This window comes from Canis lupus, chromosome X (assembly GCF_011100685.1).
Source record: "Canis lupus familiaris isolate Mischka breed German Shepherd chromosome X, alternate assembly UU_Cfam_GSD_1.0, whole genome shotgun sequence".
Taxonomy (NCBI): domain Eukaryota; kingdom Metazoa; phylum Chordata; class Mammalia; order Carnivora; family Canidae; genus Canis; species Canis lupus.
Genome location: NC_049260.1, coordinates 123,404,813 through 123,420,752, shown reverse-complemented (window position 1 = coordinate 123,420,752; position 15,940 = coordinate 123,404,813). Strand labels below are relative to the sequence as shown.

The following is a 15,940-nucleotide window of genomic DNA, read 5'->3' as shown; positions in this document are numbered from 1 at the left end:
AATGGGGTGATAGCTAAAGAGACACCGGGTTTTTTGGAGTCCTGAAAGTGTTCTGAAATGAGAGAGTAGTGATGGCTGCACAACCCTGAATATACTACAAACCAATGAACTGTACACTTTACATGGGTGAACTGTGTGGTTTGAGAATTAGATCTCAACAAAGCTATTGAAAATAATAAAGGAAGAGGATTGTAAGGGGTACAAATTAAACAAAATTAACATTGAGTTGACAACTGTCAAAGCTGGAGAGTGAGGACATGAGATTCACCCTACTATTCTTTCTACTTTCGAACATCTTTGAAATTTTTCATAATAAAATGCTCAAAGCATTTCGAGCATCCACCCATCTGGATTACTGCAGTGACATCTTAAAGGTCACCCTGCTCCTATCGTTGTCCCCTATAGTTTGTTCTCCCCACAAGGGCCAGATCAGCCTAAAAGGGAATTCCGATCATGTCCGTCCTCTACACTGTTCCCTACCACAGTTCCTCATTGCCCCGCGTGTAAAAGCCAAAAGTTCTAAAATGGCCCGCAAGCTCTGAACGAAGTTGTCCCTCATTGCTTCCTCTCCGAGTATTCTCCGCTCACTCACTCTGCTCCAGCTATAGTGGTCTCCTTGCTGTTCCTCGAACATGCCAGGAGGGCTCATCCATCCTCGGGTCACAGAAAAGGTCTGAGCTCGGGTAAACATTAATCATTTTTGCAAGGTGAGTAAACTGAGGCACATGAAGATATGTAATTGCCAAACTACATCTGAGACCTTTTAAAATAATTTAACAAGCTCTTATGCAGTCAAGTTTGATGAACAGAAAATGTCTCCAAACTATAGAAGAGTCACCCACGAAGCAAGGGTGTGGTCAGACTCCGCGACGGCGGCGGGAGGGGCAGAAACAGCCCCAAGGTAACCCGGCTCCTGCATCGGGCCAAGGCGGGCTCTACAAGCAGGCGGCAGAAACGAGCCAGGGCCCAACAAGAGGGGGAAGCAAGGACGTCCGAGCGAGTGTCGGAGGCGGCGGAACGCCCACCAATAGTACCCTGTCTTCGGGAAGAAGACCACACCTGTCAGCAGCGTCGGTCCGACGTGAAAAGGGCAGGAACGGCGAGCCTCGAGCACTCCTCGGACCCTGGCGTTCCGAGAAAGTCCGAGAACCCTTCCCTTGTCCCGCTGCCGAAACCCACACTTCCGGCTTCCGGTGTCGTAGCTGTGAGATCCGGAAGTAAAACACACAAGCCCCGCCCCTGTACGGGAACCGGCGGAGGCGTGCCAGAGGCCGTGCCGGAGGGGAGCCCGAGCCCGCCAGCCCTGGGCGGCCCGCAGGACGTTCCTAGTGATTTGTAGCACCTGTACTTTTCGGGGGCGTCGCGACCCAATCTCCAACTCGTCTCCCGGGGGCTAGGCCGCCCCGCCCCCAGCCAGGGGAGGAGCTAATAGAGAGGCGCACGGGCTGTGGGAGGCCCCGCCCAGGAACAGGGTCGAGGAGGCGTGGCCACACCGCCGGCGGAAGTGGAGCCCTCCGCGAGGGCGCAGGGCCGCCCGGGGCGGGCTAGAAAGCTGGACCGTAGGGCTGGGCCAGGCCAGCGATGAGTACGCGGGCGAACGATGCAGAGCTGCACGAGGACGCGCGAGGCACCGAGGACGCGGCGCAGAGGGAGCGGGAACAGAAGGCACCCGGCGGCCGAGCTGCCCGCGCAGGTGCCCAAGGGGCGGGGCGGGCCGAGGGTGGAGGCTTTGCGCGGCGGGAGGGCGGGCTTTCCCCTCCGCCCCAGCGCGGGCTGCGCGCGCACCTCCCCGCGCCTGGGCTCGGCCCCGCCCACGGGGTGGGGCCTGTTGCGGCCCCGCCCACGCGCCTCGCCTGAGGCGGGTCAGCTCAGCCCAGGCGCCCGCCCCCGCTGGTTAAATGAGCCGGCGGGGCGCAGCCCCCGGAAACGGCCGGGAATTCCGGGGCTTTGAGCGCGGCGTTCGTCGGCGGCGGGGCGCAGGTAACGTAGTGGCCAGGCGCCGGGCCAGCGGAGGGGCGTGCGGTCCCGCCAGGCCCTTTGATTTGCCCAGCTTGGGAGCGGAGCAAAATCGAAAGCGCTTACCTGATCCCAATGTCCCCCCCAATCCCTCCGTTGACCCCCTGGGGGGACTGAGACCCTTCAGAGGGGCCGCGACCTGCCGGCGACTCCCAGCTTAGCAGGAGGAGCGCCGGAACTGCCCTCCGTCATCTCCCGGTCTAACGTGCTCCAGCTCATTGTGGAGTTTGCGCTGGAGTTTGGGGTGAGGTGGTCCTGGGCAGGTTGTGCAATGCTCCAGCAGTTCCACTTGGCCCTGCAGAGCCTCCAGCCGGAGTCCACTAGTGCTCTGAGTAACTCCGTAAAGTACGCCGTGCAACAAAGCCGCCTAGAGAGTATGGTGGGAGCCCAAATCCTGCAGTTCCTAATCTCCCAACCATCCTGTTCCCCGGCCACTCAGCGGTTTTAATAAGCAGGCATCACTGGGTGAGACCCCAAAGGACCCCTCCAAAAGGAGGCCAACTTCCCCATGCTCTCCTGTTCTGGTGTGTCAACAAGCCTTTCTTTAACCAGAGAGCATCATGGCAGAGCAGGTGGCCCTGAGCCGGACCCAGGTGTGCGGGATCCTGCGGGAAGAGCTGTACCAGGGCAATGCCTTCCATCAATCTGATACCCATATCTTCATCATCATGGGTGCATCGGTGAGTCTCCCCCAGGCCCCACATCTCAAGAGCCAAGCTCAGAGTGTGCCATTGCATCACGTCCGTTCCTGCTGGGTGCCTGGACTTTCCCAACTGATTGTCCTGGGGCCCCAAGGGCCCCGCTCGGTTGGTCTCTCCCTCTTGGTCCTGCCTGTGCACCACTATCATCCCAGTACCGCCCAGTATACGTGCACTGCCAGGCCGTTCTGAAATCTGTTTGTGGCCATTAATTGTAGACCCATGTCCTGGAGCTGGGAGGGCCGTCAAGACTATCTGGTTGGACTTCTTCTTTCACAGGGAAAACTGCAAAAAAAAAGGAAATACTGTATCTTTTTCAAATTTGTTTGTAATTTGGTAGATTACACGTTGATTAATTCCAAAGACAGGATCTGAGGTGTGAGCTCCACCTTGTCTGTCTCTACCCCAAGTTCCGTGGGAACAAACACTCAACCTTCCTGTGAATACCATGTCATTACCCCAACTTCCAAGGCCTGCCCAGGAGCTATGACCTGTCCCACCCCACCATATACCCTGGGGAACTGCCACGTTCTAGAAGATCAAAGGGTACAAGCAGAAGCAGAGGTATAGCACATGGACCAGAGGTGAAGGAGGGTGGGACAGGAGAGGGAGAGTGAGTCCTAGTGGAGCCATGACCCCCGGACTAAAGCAGCCTGCTGGTGCGCCACATGGAAACAGGATCTGTGGGGCAGCAAGATGAGCTGCCAGGGTTTTGTCTCCAAGTAAAAGCTTTCGCTCTTTGCTTTCACCCTGGGCAGGACCAACAACCTGTTAACTGTCTTGTGACGTCTCTGCTGGTAACTTACTGTATAATCTTAAGGAAGAATTCCACCAAAACTAGCTATCTGTGGACAGGGGAGGCATCGTGTCTCTGCACCCATGTCAAGGTGCACTTAGCCTTGGAGGAACTTGCTTCTTTGTGCATCAAGGTGCCACTACCTTTGCCTTTGCATAGCCTGCTCTCTGCCAGCTGTTGGGAGTCTGATCAGAACTCTGCAAAGGAGAGCAGGAGGCTGGAGACAGTGCTGGGGGTGCAGATAGGGCTCTGCCAGAGGCAGGGACAGCGGGCCACCCCAAGCGCTGTCCTCTGACTCCATAATCCCGAGAGTAGAGGGACCCAGGGACATGGGGGAGGGAAAGCGGGCTTAGTCTCTACCCTGGCCCCAGCATGTTCTCTTCAGAGGAGCCATGCCTGTGTTGGCCACAAACCCTCATACCTAGGATTCTGACCATGAGTTCCAAGAAACAGGTTGGAGGAGACATTTACTTGGGATTATTACTCCTCTTCCTCCCGCCCCCATAGCAGGCCGTCAGAGGATGCTCCCCCAGAGAAGTCCAGGCCACAATAAATGACTTAGGACCCTAGGATCTCAACTGTCAGGTACTTTCTTGAGAGCATCCAAGCTTGCTGTGTGACCGGCAAGTGTCTTTCCTTCTCTGCACCTCAGCTTTTCTAAGGAGCCAATGAGGACTTTTGAAACAAATGCCAAGGGACCTTGGGCTGAGCTGATTCTGTGACTGCTCACTGCCTTCGCCTGTGGCCAGCTTGGGGTTGGGCAACTTTTGTTTGCAATTGGTAGGGTTCCCCTTTGCTCTCCTCTGCTCCAAGAGTGACAACCAGATGCTCAGAGCAGAAATGGGAAGTGCTCATACAGCAGGGTGGGGTGGGGGAGGACCCCTTGTCCAGGAGTTGTTTGCTCCAGGGGGTTGGGGCCGGGCAGGTGGGCCTCCCGTCCTCAGGCAGCATCTGGAACAGCTCCCACCCTCCAGCCCCTGAGGCTTGCTCCTGCCTGTTAGGAGGTAGGCACAGTGGTGCTGAGGGTGCACTGTCCCAGAACCTACCCTTCTGGGAACCCAGCAAGCTCACTGCTCATTCGTCCAACGCTCAGTGATCAAGTGCCTCCTCTGCAAGCTGGTGAGCGTCGGCCCTCCCTTCCCTGTGTGATCTGGGTGGTGAGGGAAGGGACCCAAGGGGAGTCAGTCACCCAATAAGAGCTCGTAGTGGCACATGTGACAGAAAACAGAACCGGGCCCTTGGGCCCCGCCGCCTCCAGCACACAGGTCCCACGAGGAGAGCCTGCAGAGTGAGATGTGCAGAGCCAGGGTCAGGGAGCATTCCGTGCAAAGAGCAGAGCAGACTCAGAGCCCTCAGTGGCTGGCAGATGCCCCGGGGCAGGCTGGGCCCACATGGCCCTCCTCTGCCCCTCCTTCCTTCCTCACCTGCTTACCTAAGCCTCGTTCTCAGGCCCAGCTTCCTCCCTGAGAGCGCCCTGGTGCTGGCTCATGGTTGCCCAATAGGCTTTGAGCTGCTCTCTGTTCCTCCTATGTGGCCACTTACCACCTCCTCGGGACTCCTGCCCCCAGCCAGGAAAGGAGTAGAGAGACTTACCGTCCCCATCTGGAAAGCTCTGGAATTAAAGAAACCAGTTTCTCCTTACAGACCAGTGTTGGGGGCAAGGGGCCACCCTGGGCCTGGCAGATCCTGGCAGATCCTGGCCTCCCCCATCTTATAGGACCTCGGGTGGGCTGAAGGACTCTCCCCCAACAGGGAGCGAAGGAAGGAGGGGAGGGCTGGGCAGAGACTAGGATGGAGAGTTGGTGGGGGGGGGCAGGATGGGCTCGCTGCAGGCTGCTCAGCAAGCCCCTCACCCCCCTGGACCTCAGTCTCCCCACCTGGAGCACAAGGGCCATGGACTTGATGGGTGTTCAGGCCTCCTCCCAGTTTGCGCCCAGACAAGGGGTGACCGAGCTGTCTTGGCCCCTCACTTTTTTCGGGATATTTCAGGGCCACTTTTCCCACCTTGGGTCGATAAGATTCTTGCTGTGTCATGATGACCTTGGCACTTCCCCAAAGGCCTGATGATTCATGAGCCCCAGGGTGGAGGAGGGAGCCTACATCAGCAGCCCCCAGGCTCTCTCTCCCCAGTTGCCAGGAGCCAGCTGGGCCCCAGCCAGGGCCCAGGCCCCACCCCAGGAGGCCGGGCAGATCCTTGACCCCGTGACCCTCGGGGGACTGGGCTGGCCCACCCCTCCCAGGCCTACAGCTGGCCGCCAGCCTCCGACGCCCTGAAATCCTCACACAAAGGTGTCGCCAGTGCTTGGGGCTTGTACAACTGGCAGCCGAGGTCAGAGCCAGGCAGCGACAGGCAGGCGGTGGCCCTAGGCCCTTTGCCCCAGCCGGGAGGGATACAGCGGCTCGGGTCTTCCTGAGGTCCTGCTTCTCCTGCCTGCCACATGTCCCCCGCGGCTCTTCCCCACTGTGCTCCCCAGACAAAGTCAGGAGGCGTCCCACTCGCATGTCGCCTGCGTGTCGCCCGCTGTTCCTGGATTGCCGCCCTCAGCTTTGCTCCCTGTCTTTCCGTGTTGGTTCTTGCAAGTGTTTGGCATAGGCTGGCGGGAGGCAGGCCGCCCCACTTCCCCACTGGAGGAGCAGCAGCGCGGCCCCCTCCCAGGGGCCCCCTCCCACCGCCCCGGGGTGCACATCCCCCTCCCCCGATGACGGGGATGCCGCGGCGCTGAGCTGAACAAGGCAAGCAGGTTCTGTCGGTAGTTAATCCCGAGGGGAGCAGAACAAACAGCTGGGGTGTTGGGCTCCGTGACTCAGCAGAGGGACACTAGGCCCCTGCTACGGGTCCTCTGAGCCCCTGGAATGTGATCGGAAGCAAACATTACCTGCCACAAGGGAGGTGAGGACGTGTTTGCAGGCCACGGTTCTGGTGGTTTCTCCGGGGTGCTTGTCCCCAGCAGGCCTGTCCTCCCTGGAGCTGCGGGGCTGAGGTGCCCTGAGCAGGGGTCTCCCTCCAGCCCCGCGATGGGAGAAGCCCGAGGCGGGCACTGGCACTCTGCCGTAGTGGGGGCCCCTGGACAGTGAGGGTCGCGGGCAGGGAGCCAGCTCGCTTCCCAGGCTGAGGCTTGGAGTCACGCTGAAGGGCCAGGAGGGCAGCCCTGTGAAGGTGGTGGTTACCACAGGGACCCACTCCGGGTCCTTGGGAGGTCAGTTGTGAACAGCAGAGTGAGCCAGGGCGCCAAGCCAGGGGACCCGAGTTTGGAAACCACCCGCTTCGGGCATCCAGGGTCCCAGGGGAGCCTGGAGATGACCAGCGGACACTTGACTGTGTGGGCCCAGTGCTCACTAGGGTCTGGGCAGGGACAGACTCCTGGAGGGGTCCCCCTGTGGGTCCCCACCTATAGCCCCGGGGGAACATGGGCTCACCCAGGGAGACTCGAGGTGAAGCAGACGACAGAAGGGAGCTCGAGCGTTCAAGGCACAGGGCCCCCCCCGAGCCTGCACCCCCCAGGGGAGGGATCTCCCATCCCAGAGCCCCCTGGTGCTGTCCGAAGTGCTTGTCTCTGGGGGGCACTGAACCAGGCAGGAGCTGCTTTCGTTCTGGTCACGAGGCTTCCGTCGTGCAGTCGTTCATGGAAACGAACTTACCCAGGGGTCACATTGCTTCCGAAAGGTCACTTCGTGTTGAACATTCAGGTTCATCTGTGGATTGAGCTCTGCCCACGGCAAGTCCAGTCCACCCCAGCCCGGCCCATTGTCTCCCCGCCGATTGGCAGAGCTTGGCGCCGCGCGTGGGCTTGCACCCCAGGCCCATCCCACGCTCTAGTTACGGGGTGGGCAGATGAAAGGGCCCCGGCCTCCTGTTCTTCAGCAGCCGGTGACCTCTCCCGCCCCGTCCTCTTCCACCTGGAGTACAGTGCCTTTGTCAGGTTGCAAAATTACAGCATATTGCGATGGCTGCAGTGACCGAACTGGAGCTCGGGGAGAAGGAAGCCTGTGACTCTTTCGAGGGAGTCCTCTGTTGAATATGTGGGCTCCGCCGTGTTGTCACTAGAAGCTGCCATATGTTCACACCCTTTTATTTTGGGAAATTTCACACATCCACGAAGTTGACACAATAGTGCGATGAGGGACGCCTGCGCGGCTCAGTCGGTTGAGCCTCCGACTCTTGGTTTCGGCTCAGGTCGTGATCTCAGGTCGTGGGATCGAGCCCCGCATCGGCTCCGTGCTGGTTGTGGAGCCTCTTGGGATTCTCTCGCTCCCTCTCCCTCTACCCCCTGCTCGCTCACTTGCTCACTCTTAAAAAAAAAAAAAAAGAAAAAGAAAGTACAATGAATGGCCGCTGTCCATTACCCAGTTCCCACGACATTCCGCCTCTTGTTTCGCCCACTCCCCACTCTCCGCTCAACTGTTGTTTTTGTTTTTCAGGGTTTTTTTTCTTGGACAAAACTGAAATGTGTTGAAATGCACGAATCCTAATGGTGCAGGTTAAACACCTTTATCACAACATAGGACCTTTTGGGGCACCCGGGTGGCATAGTTGATTAAACATCCGATTCTTGGTTTCAGTTCAGGTCACGATCTCAGGGTCCTGGGATCCAGCCCCGCGTCGGGCTCCACGTTCAGTGACGAGTCTGCTTGAGATTCCCTTTCTCCCTCTCCCTTTGCCCCTTCCACGTGCGCGGTCTCTCCGTGTCTCTCCTCTCTCTCTCAAATAAATGTATTCTTTTAAATTAAAAAAAAATCAACATAGGACTTTTCATCTCTGCAGAAAGTTCTTAGACGGCCACCCCAGTCAGTCCACCCCAGACAACCAGCGATGTCATCTTTACCAGAATAGATTCGTCTTGCGTATCCTAGAGCTTCACTTACAGCTTGTCCACCTACCTGGAGCCTTTGGCTTGTCTACCCCGCGGGGACACTGAGTTGAGGCTGCTGTGCACGTGCATGTGTAGACGTGTGCTCCGCATCCCCTCCAACACTAGGTGTGCTGCTTTCGTTTGCATTTTCCTGACAACTGAAGATCTTGAAAACTTTGTCGTGTGTTTGTTAGCCATTCGTTTCTCTTCCCCGCAAAGTATTTGATCAGGTTTTTTTCTTTTTTTTTTTTTATTTGATCAGTTTTTAAGTGGGTTTTTAAATTTTGCTGCAGGAGTAGGTTATGTTTCCAGGTTGCAGACGGACTCGGCCTCAGAACGGAGTTCCATCTTTCTGGCTTTGTGGTAGCCCCCCCACCCCCACCCTGGGAAAGCGATCTAGTGCCAGGGTCAGTGTTGCCCTTGCCTTGGTGGAAAGGTTTGTGGTCACAATCCAATTTCCTTCATGACCATTGCCCACTCGGGTCCCTGTCTCTGTTTGGGTAGGTGGCATTTTTTTAGAATTTTGCCCATTTCATTGAAGTTGTGTTTTCCTGCTTGTACTTGTGTTCTGTTGCACCCCTAATTCCTGGCACCTTTTAAAAAAGTAGTCTCGCCAGAGGGTTGTCGGTTTTTCTTCAGCTCTTTCAAACACCAGCTTTTGGATTTCTTGATATTTTCTTTTGGCTTATTTTCTATTTTATTAATTTATATTTTTTCATCATTTCCTGCCTTGTAACTTGCTTGGCTTTGGCTTTCTAATCCTACTCTTTTGTCTGAAATTTTTTTAAGAATTTTATTTATTTATTCACGAGAGACACAGAGAGGGAGGCAGAGACACAGGCAGAGGGAGAAGCAGGCTCCACGCAGGGAGCCGGACGTGGGACTCGGTCCCCAGGATCATGCCCTGGGCCGAAGGCAGATGGTCAACTACTGAGCCACCCAGGCGTCCCTCTGTGACTTCTTAAATCGGACACTAATAAGCTCATTGGCCCCGATCTAGAGGCAGCAGCCCAGGGCACACCGCATAGGTTTTGCTCTTTGCTATTTCTGTTGCCGTTCAGTTCTAGAGTCTTCCTTCAGATTCTCTTCAGCCCGTGGGCCTTCGGAGGTGGGCTTTGGGGCCTGGCTGTGCTTTCCTTGCTTACACTGTGACCAGAGACCGTGGTCCGTGTGATCCCAGGGCCTGCAGGTCGGGCAACAGGCCTCCTGGCATGAGGTCCGTTCACCTCGAGGTGGCTACCGCGGGACGCGGGCGCTGTCACCTGAGTCAGGGTGAAGTGCCAGCGCAGGCTCCCATTCGAGCTCCTCCTGCTGCTTGCACGGGCACGACAGGCACGCTTGCGGCCCAGTAGGGACCCTGGGCGAGTGCCCAGGTTGAAAGGGAGCAGACCGTCGAGGTCGTGCCCACGCTTCTCCTAAGCACCCCGTTCCCTCTGCTGCAGGGCGACCTGGCCAAGAAGAAGATCTACCCCACCATCTGGTAAGCAGCGCCCGCCCCGAGTCCCCGTGTCCCCGTGTCCCCAGCCCTCCCCATCCGGCCGGCCCGAGTCATGCTCTGCCCTCAGGTGGCTCTTCCGGGACGGCCTCCTGCCTGAGGACACCTACGTCGTGGGCTTCGCGCGCTCCCGCCTCACCGTGGCCGACATCCGGAAGCAGAGCGAGCCCTTCTTCAAAGTGAGCGGCTTCCGGGGGTGTCCGTGAGGGGCGCCCCTCCCCTGCCTTGGTGGAGGTGCTCCCGCCCTGGCGCTTCTCACCCCCGCCCCCCCCACGCACCCGGAGCACGCACGCTGCCCACAACCCACACAGCCGTGCGCCGCCCGCCCCTGCCACTTTGATGACCCAAGTGTCATGGAGCCCGGCGCAGGGACCCTGCCAGCTTGAGGCCCCGTTCCCCAGCGCTCCCAGGGTCCTCCCTGCCGTGCCCCCCACACCGTCACCCCTGCCAGGGCCAGGAGCTGAAACAGCATCATCCCACAAAAATCACAGAGCTGCCTCTTGCCCACACACCAGAGGCTGGTGGTGTGACTTCAGAGAGTCCCGCCGGGTCACACCTCCTGAAGTGCCACCCCTGTGTCAGGGCCCCAGGCCCCCCGGGGGGTGACTGCAGGCCGAGGGCCCAGCCTGGGAGTGCTGGAGCCCGTGTCCCGCGTGGTGCTGCCGCCGCCAACCCCGTGGGCCCGCACAGCTGATGGGAGGGGGCTGGGCTGTGGGGCGGGAGGGAGGGCCGGGCCGCGTCCCTGTGTCCACCTTTCTCACTGTCTCAGGCCACAGCAGACGAGAAGCCCAAGCTGGAGGAGTTCTTTGCCCGCAACTCCTACGTGGCCGGCCAGTATGACGACGTGGCCTCCTACGAGCGCCTGCACAGCCACGTGAACGCGCTCCACCAGGGGCCGCACACCAACCGCCTGTTTTACCTGGCGCTGCCCCCCACGGTCTACGAGGCGGTCACCAAGAACATCCGCGAGACCTGCATGAGCCACACGTAAGGCTTGTCCTCTGCCCTCCTGCCTCCTAGGCGGCCCTGGCCCCGCCTGTCGGGCCCCCGGGGCGAGCGTCTGCGGAGTCCGCAGCAGGTGGCGACCCGTCTGCTCTCTACCTGCGTTAGCCCTCCGAGGCGCTGATGGGGTCCCCGTGGGGGGACGCGCCCCCCCTCCCCGGCTCCCTCCTGGCGATCCTGCGGCCCCTGAGCCAGGAATGCCCCTTCCCCCAGCTGCTCCCGCGACGACCACGGGGGGGCGCTGTTGCTCCACGAACCTGGAACCTGCTGCCGGCGCTCTCGGTCCTTCGGGGGCGCTGGGTGCCCTGGCGGCCGCGAGGTGGCGGCGGCGCTCGCGGGATTCCGCCACCTCCAGCCCTGGCCGTGCTGGCCCTGCTGCTGCTTTTTTTTTATTTTCCTCTTTTTCTTTTTGTTTCTCTTTTTTTCTTTCTTTTTTTTCTTTTCTCTTTTTTCTTTTTTTCTTTTTTCTTTCTTTTCTTTTTTCTTTTTTCTTTCTTTTTTTCATTATTTTTTCTTTTTTTTTCTTTTTGTTTTTTTTATTGGAGTTCAATTTGCCAACCTATAGCATAACACCCAGTGCTCATCCCACCAAGTGCCCCCTCAGTGCCCGTCACCCCAACCCCCCGCCCACCTCCCCTACCACTATCCCTTGTTCGTTTCCCAGAGTTAGGTGTCTCTCATGTTTTGTCACCCTCACTGATATTTTCACTCATTTTCTCTCCTTTCCCCTTAATTCCTTTTCACTAACTTTTATATTCGCCAAATGAATGAGACCATATAATGTTTATTCTTTTCCGACAATGGAATATTACTCGGCCGTGCTTTTCTCAAAGCCACAGTCATGTTTCACTTTGCCTCAGGTTTTGGGGTTTTTTCTTTTTTTAAAAGTATCATCGACATTTATTTTTTTTCTGGAGAACACTTTTTCTCCAGTCGTTAAGGACTTACTTCCTTACATGGACTTTGGTGGAGGTCGTGGAGCAGCACCCGCGGGTCTAAATCGGAGTGGGGGGAGGCTTGGTCCTTCCGCACTTCATGAGAGCGATTCCTGACTACCTTGCTGTGAGTGGCACAACTCACGCAATAATAGAGCTTCACATACAGCTTGGGAAGCACATAGGCGTCGAAGACACTCACTTCGGAAATGTCCCTAACGGTGGCAGCCTCCACTATGTCCCGAATAATGAACTTTTTTTTTAAGATTTTATTTATTCATGAGAGACACAGAGAGAGAGAGAGGCAGAGGCCCAGGCCGAGGGAGGAGCAGGCTCCATGCAGGGAGCCCGACATGGGACTCGATCCCGGGTCTCCAGGATCACGCCACGGGCTGAAGGCGACGCTAAACCGCTGAGCCACCTAGGCCGCCCCACCAAATAACGGACTTCTTAATGGCCTTGTCCTTGAGCACACAACAGGCACAGTTGGTGCAGCGGCCTTTTTTGGCACAACCATTATTCCTTCTTTTCTTGGTCATCTTGGCCGCGGGACTAAGAGCTGTCCCACGTTTTGTTTTCTTACATTTTTTTAATTTGAATTCAGTTTGCCAACATACAGTCTAACACCCAGCGCTCATCCCATCAAGTGCCGTGCTCAGTGCCCGTCACCCAGTCACCCCAGCCCCCCACCACCTCCTTTTCTGCAACCCTTTGCTTCCTAGAATCAGGAGTGTCCTGGTTTTGAAGGCAAAATGCCACATTAACTGCCTGCGGGGAGCAGCAGAGAAAGGCTCCCCAGCTGTCCCGCCCGCACCCAGGCCACCTTTGACTGAGGACCCTGCACGGGGCTGGAAGGGAGTGGGGCCACCCAGGGGCGGCACCAGCGGGTCGGGCAGGGAGGCTTCTGAGCAAGTTGTCTGCGCAGCTCTGGGGGACACGAGGTGCCGGGGGCTCTGCTGGGCACCTCAGGAGGCGCAGGGGCAGGGAAGGCGCTGCCTCTTCTCGAGGAGGGGGACTTACGGGGTTCGGGGCCCTGCTGCCCAGCGAGGGTGTGGGGTGACACAGCGCTGGGCCCCCGCAGAGGCTGGAACCGTGTCATCGTGGAGAAGCCCTTCGGGAGGGACCTGCAGAGCTCCGACAGGCTGTCCAACCACATCTCGTCTTTGTTCCGCGAGGACCAGATCTACCGCATCGACCACTACCTGGGCAAGGAGATGGTCCAGAACCTCATGGTGCTGAGGTGCGGCCCGGCCCGGCGGCGGGCAGAGGGGCTGGGGCCGGGGTGGGGGCCCGGGGGGCCCGGCAGCACCCTCCGCCCTGCCCCTCCTGCAGGTTTGCCAACAGGATCTTCGGCCCCATCTGGAACCGAGACAACATCGCCTGCGTCATCCTCACTTTCAAGGAGCCCTTTGGCACCGAGGGCCGTGGGGGCTACTTCGATGAATTTGGGATCATCCGGTGAGAGCCTGTGTCCCTTCCTGGAGAGTCAGCACGAGCGACGGGTGCCATCCTCCCGTTCTGCAGGGTCACCCCTCCCTGTTCTGGGGGGCTCCTTCCACGCCAAGGTTCAGATTCGTGGGTGGGTGTGAGTGCTCGGTGGTGGCTGTGAAGGCTGTGAAGGAAGGGGTCCCGGCCCTTGCCTTCCCCGAGGGGACCTCCAGGGCCAGACACGGCTCAGGAAGCAGGTTTCACAGCTTGTTGCTAGAAAGCCCCACTTGAGGTACTGAGTCCCCAGAGCCTGGCCAACAGGGACGGGGCCGAGGTGAGCCCTCCTCACTCCTTCCTCACCACCCGAATGCCCCCCGAGCCGAGTTCCACCCACTTCTCCCTCCGCAGGGACGTGATGCAGAACCACCTCCTGCAGATGCTGTGTCTGGTGGCCATGGAGAAGCCTGCCTCCACGGACTCAGACGACGTCCGCGACGAGAAGGTGGGCAGAGGCGCACCCTCCTGGGCCCTGCTGCCAGGCCTGCGGTGGCTGTTGGGGGACCCCAGGCAGACTCATGGCGTCTAGCTCTCAGCCTCCCCTTCGTGGGGGGGGGGTTCCAGGTGGCCCCACAGAGCCCTTGGGTAGGAGGGCCGTGGCCGTACCCTCAGGAGGGTGAACACGCTGACTGGCCACCGCCCCCTGCCTGTGCTGACCCGTCGCCCACCTCCAGGAAGCCCACCCCGCTGGGTCCCGTACGTGGCTGCTCCACCCGGTTACCCACGGACCCCGTCTCCTGATCCTCTTCCAGGTCAAGGTGTTAAAGTGTATCTCGGAGGTGCAGGCTGACAACGTGGTCCTGGGCCAGTACGTGGGGAACCCCAGTGGAGAGGGGGAGTCCACCAAAGGGTACCTGGATGACCCCACAGTGCCCCACGGGTCCACCACTGCCACCTTCGCAGCCGTCGTCCTCTACGTGGAGAACGAGAGGTGGGACGGTATGTGGACGGGACGCCACCAGGCCTGGCGGGCAGGGCCTCGGGGGCCCCGTGGAGCCCTTGCCCTCCGGTCCGAGCCCCTCCCAGGAAGGGATGCTGGACAGGAGAGGCCCCGGGTCAGGGGGACGTGGCCACGCGTTGCACACGCACGTGCACGTGCACACACCTGCACGCCCGTCCCCACGCTCCGTCCCCTGCCCCTCCCACCCTCGGGACGGCACCGTGGGGCCTGACGCCAGCCTCCCCACCAGGGGTGCCCTTCATCCTGCGCTGCGGCAAAGCGCTGAACGAGCGCAAGGCTGAGGTGCGGCTGCAGTTCCGCGACGTGGCCGGCGACATCTTCCAGCAGCAGTGCAAGCGCAACGAGCTGGTGATCCGCGTGCAGCCCAACGAGGCCGTGTACACCAAGATGATGACCAAGAAGCCCGGCATGTTCTTCAACCCTGAGGAGTCCGAGCTGGACCTGACCTACGGCAACAGATACAAGGTGGGCACCCGGCCCCGGGGTAGGGGTGGCTGCGGTCCGCGTGGACAGGCGGCCTCACCCCTCCTCCTCCTTGCAGAACGTGAAGCTCCCCGATGCCTACGAGCGCCTCATCCTGGACGTCTTCTGTGGGAACCAGATGCACTTTGTACGCAGGTGAGGGGCACCTGTGTGCCCTGGGTGTGCGGGGGGACCGAGCTGGGCTCCAGGTCAGGGGGCAGTCTTCTCCCTCCCTCGCTCCCCCCATACCCCCCAGAAGCACCCCCGCAAGCCACACCGTGTCCCCCTCAGTGACGAGCTCCGGGAAGCCTGGCGGATCTTCACGCCACTGTTGCATAAGATCGAGCGCGAGAAGCCACAGCCCATCCCTTACGTTTACGGCAGGTGAGGGGCCGAGTGGGGAGGGAAGGACGGGACCCTGGGGGCGGGGGGAGGCACGGGAGCCCAGGGCCTCCCTCACATCTCCCCTCTGCCTGTCACTCTCCCAGCCGAGGCCCCCCGGAGGCAGATGAGCTGATGAAGAGAGTGGGCTTCCAGTACGAGGGCACCTACAAGTGGGTGAACCCCCACAAGCTCTGAGCCCCGGGCCCCAGGTCCCCACCCCACCCACCTTGGCCCCATCCGTCTTTGTTCGTCCCACTTGCCTACCACCCTAACCCCACGTCGGGAGGGCTTCAGGACCATAGGCCTTAGTGTCACATTCCTGGTCCCTGGTCACCCCGGGCCTAGCTACATTCCGCAACCGCCAAGCACTCGAGACTCGCGCCGTGACCATCCCTAGCTGCCACTGGCCCCTCCTGAGCCAGCCTCTGCCCCCAGGACTGAACCCCAACAGAAGCAAGTAGAGTGGCTTCTCCACTTTTCCTCCACCTAGGACAGGAAGAAGGGGTGACGTTGGGGGCGGGGAGGGGGCCAGTGGCCACCCCACACTCCTGCTGGCTGTGGGCAAGGACCTCGGAACTGGGGGGAAGGGGTCAAGCGCTCTCACAGCAGTCTCTGTGCCACTCGACATTCCTGGTCACCCGCTGGAAGGGACCTCCATGCTGCCCAGCAGTCAGTCCCCTGTGTCTTGAGCCCCCTGAATGTCCCTCTGCCCCACCAGCTCCCCCACCACCCCAGCTCTGCACTCCATGGCCCGCCCACCTCAGCGCACCTACAGGGGATCCCTCGCCACCAGAAATGCAGAAACAGCAAGTGGCACACCCCATCTCAGCCCCCTGCCATTAAATCCACAAACAGA

The 15,940-nt window shown here is 59.4% G+C and overlaps 2 protein-coding genes across 9 annotated transcripts in view; one reads left to right on the top strand and one right to left on the bottom strand.

The window, feature by feature from the left end:
- Positions 1 to 1,402, bottom strand: part of IKBKG (inhibitor of nuclear factor kappa B kinase regulatory subunit gamma) — a 21,643-nt gene extending 20,241 nt beyond the window's left edge. For 3 of the 7 annotated variants that reach the window (XM_038588732.1, XM_038588733.1, XM_038588735.1), the window contains exon 1: positions 593 to 1,047. In XM_038588732.1, coding sequence (XP_038444660.1) covers positions 593 to 691 — 99 coding nt within the window. In that variant the 5' untranslated portion in view covers positions 692 to 1,047. The other 4 variants (XM_038588736.1, XM_038588734.1, XM_038588731.1 and 1 more) reach the window with 4 other exon arrangements.
- Positions 1,293 to 15,940, top strand: G6PD (glucose-6-phosphate dehydrogenase). Of its 2 annotated transcripts, none has more exons than XM_038588728.1 (13): positions 1,293 to 1,693; positions 2,569 to 2,696; positions 9,803 to 9,840; positions 9,926 to 10,034; positions 10,625 to 10,842; positions 12,874 to 13,032; positions 13,125 to 13,250; positions 13,629 to 13,722; positions 14,030 to 14,216; positions 14,468 to 14,703; positions 14,780 to 14,856; positions 14,992 to 15,084; positions 15,189 to 15,940. In XM_038588728.1, the coding sequence occupies exons 1-13, from the start codon at positions 1,582 to 1,584 to the stop codon at positions 15,277 to 15,279; spliced, it is 1,668 nt and encodes a 555-aa protein (XP_038444656.1). In that variant the 5' UTR covers positions 1,293 to 1,581; the 3' UTR covers positions 15,280 to 15,940. The 2 variants fall into 2 exon arrangements, with proteins under 2 accessions (XP_038444656.1, XP_038444657.1); XM_038588729.1 differs by lacking the exon at positions 1,293 to 1,693 and adding an exon at positions 1,829 to 1,980.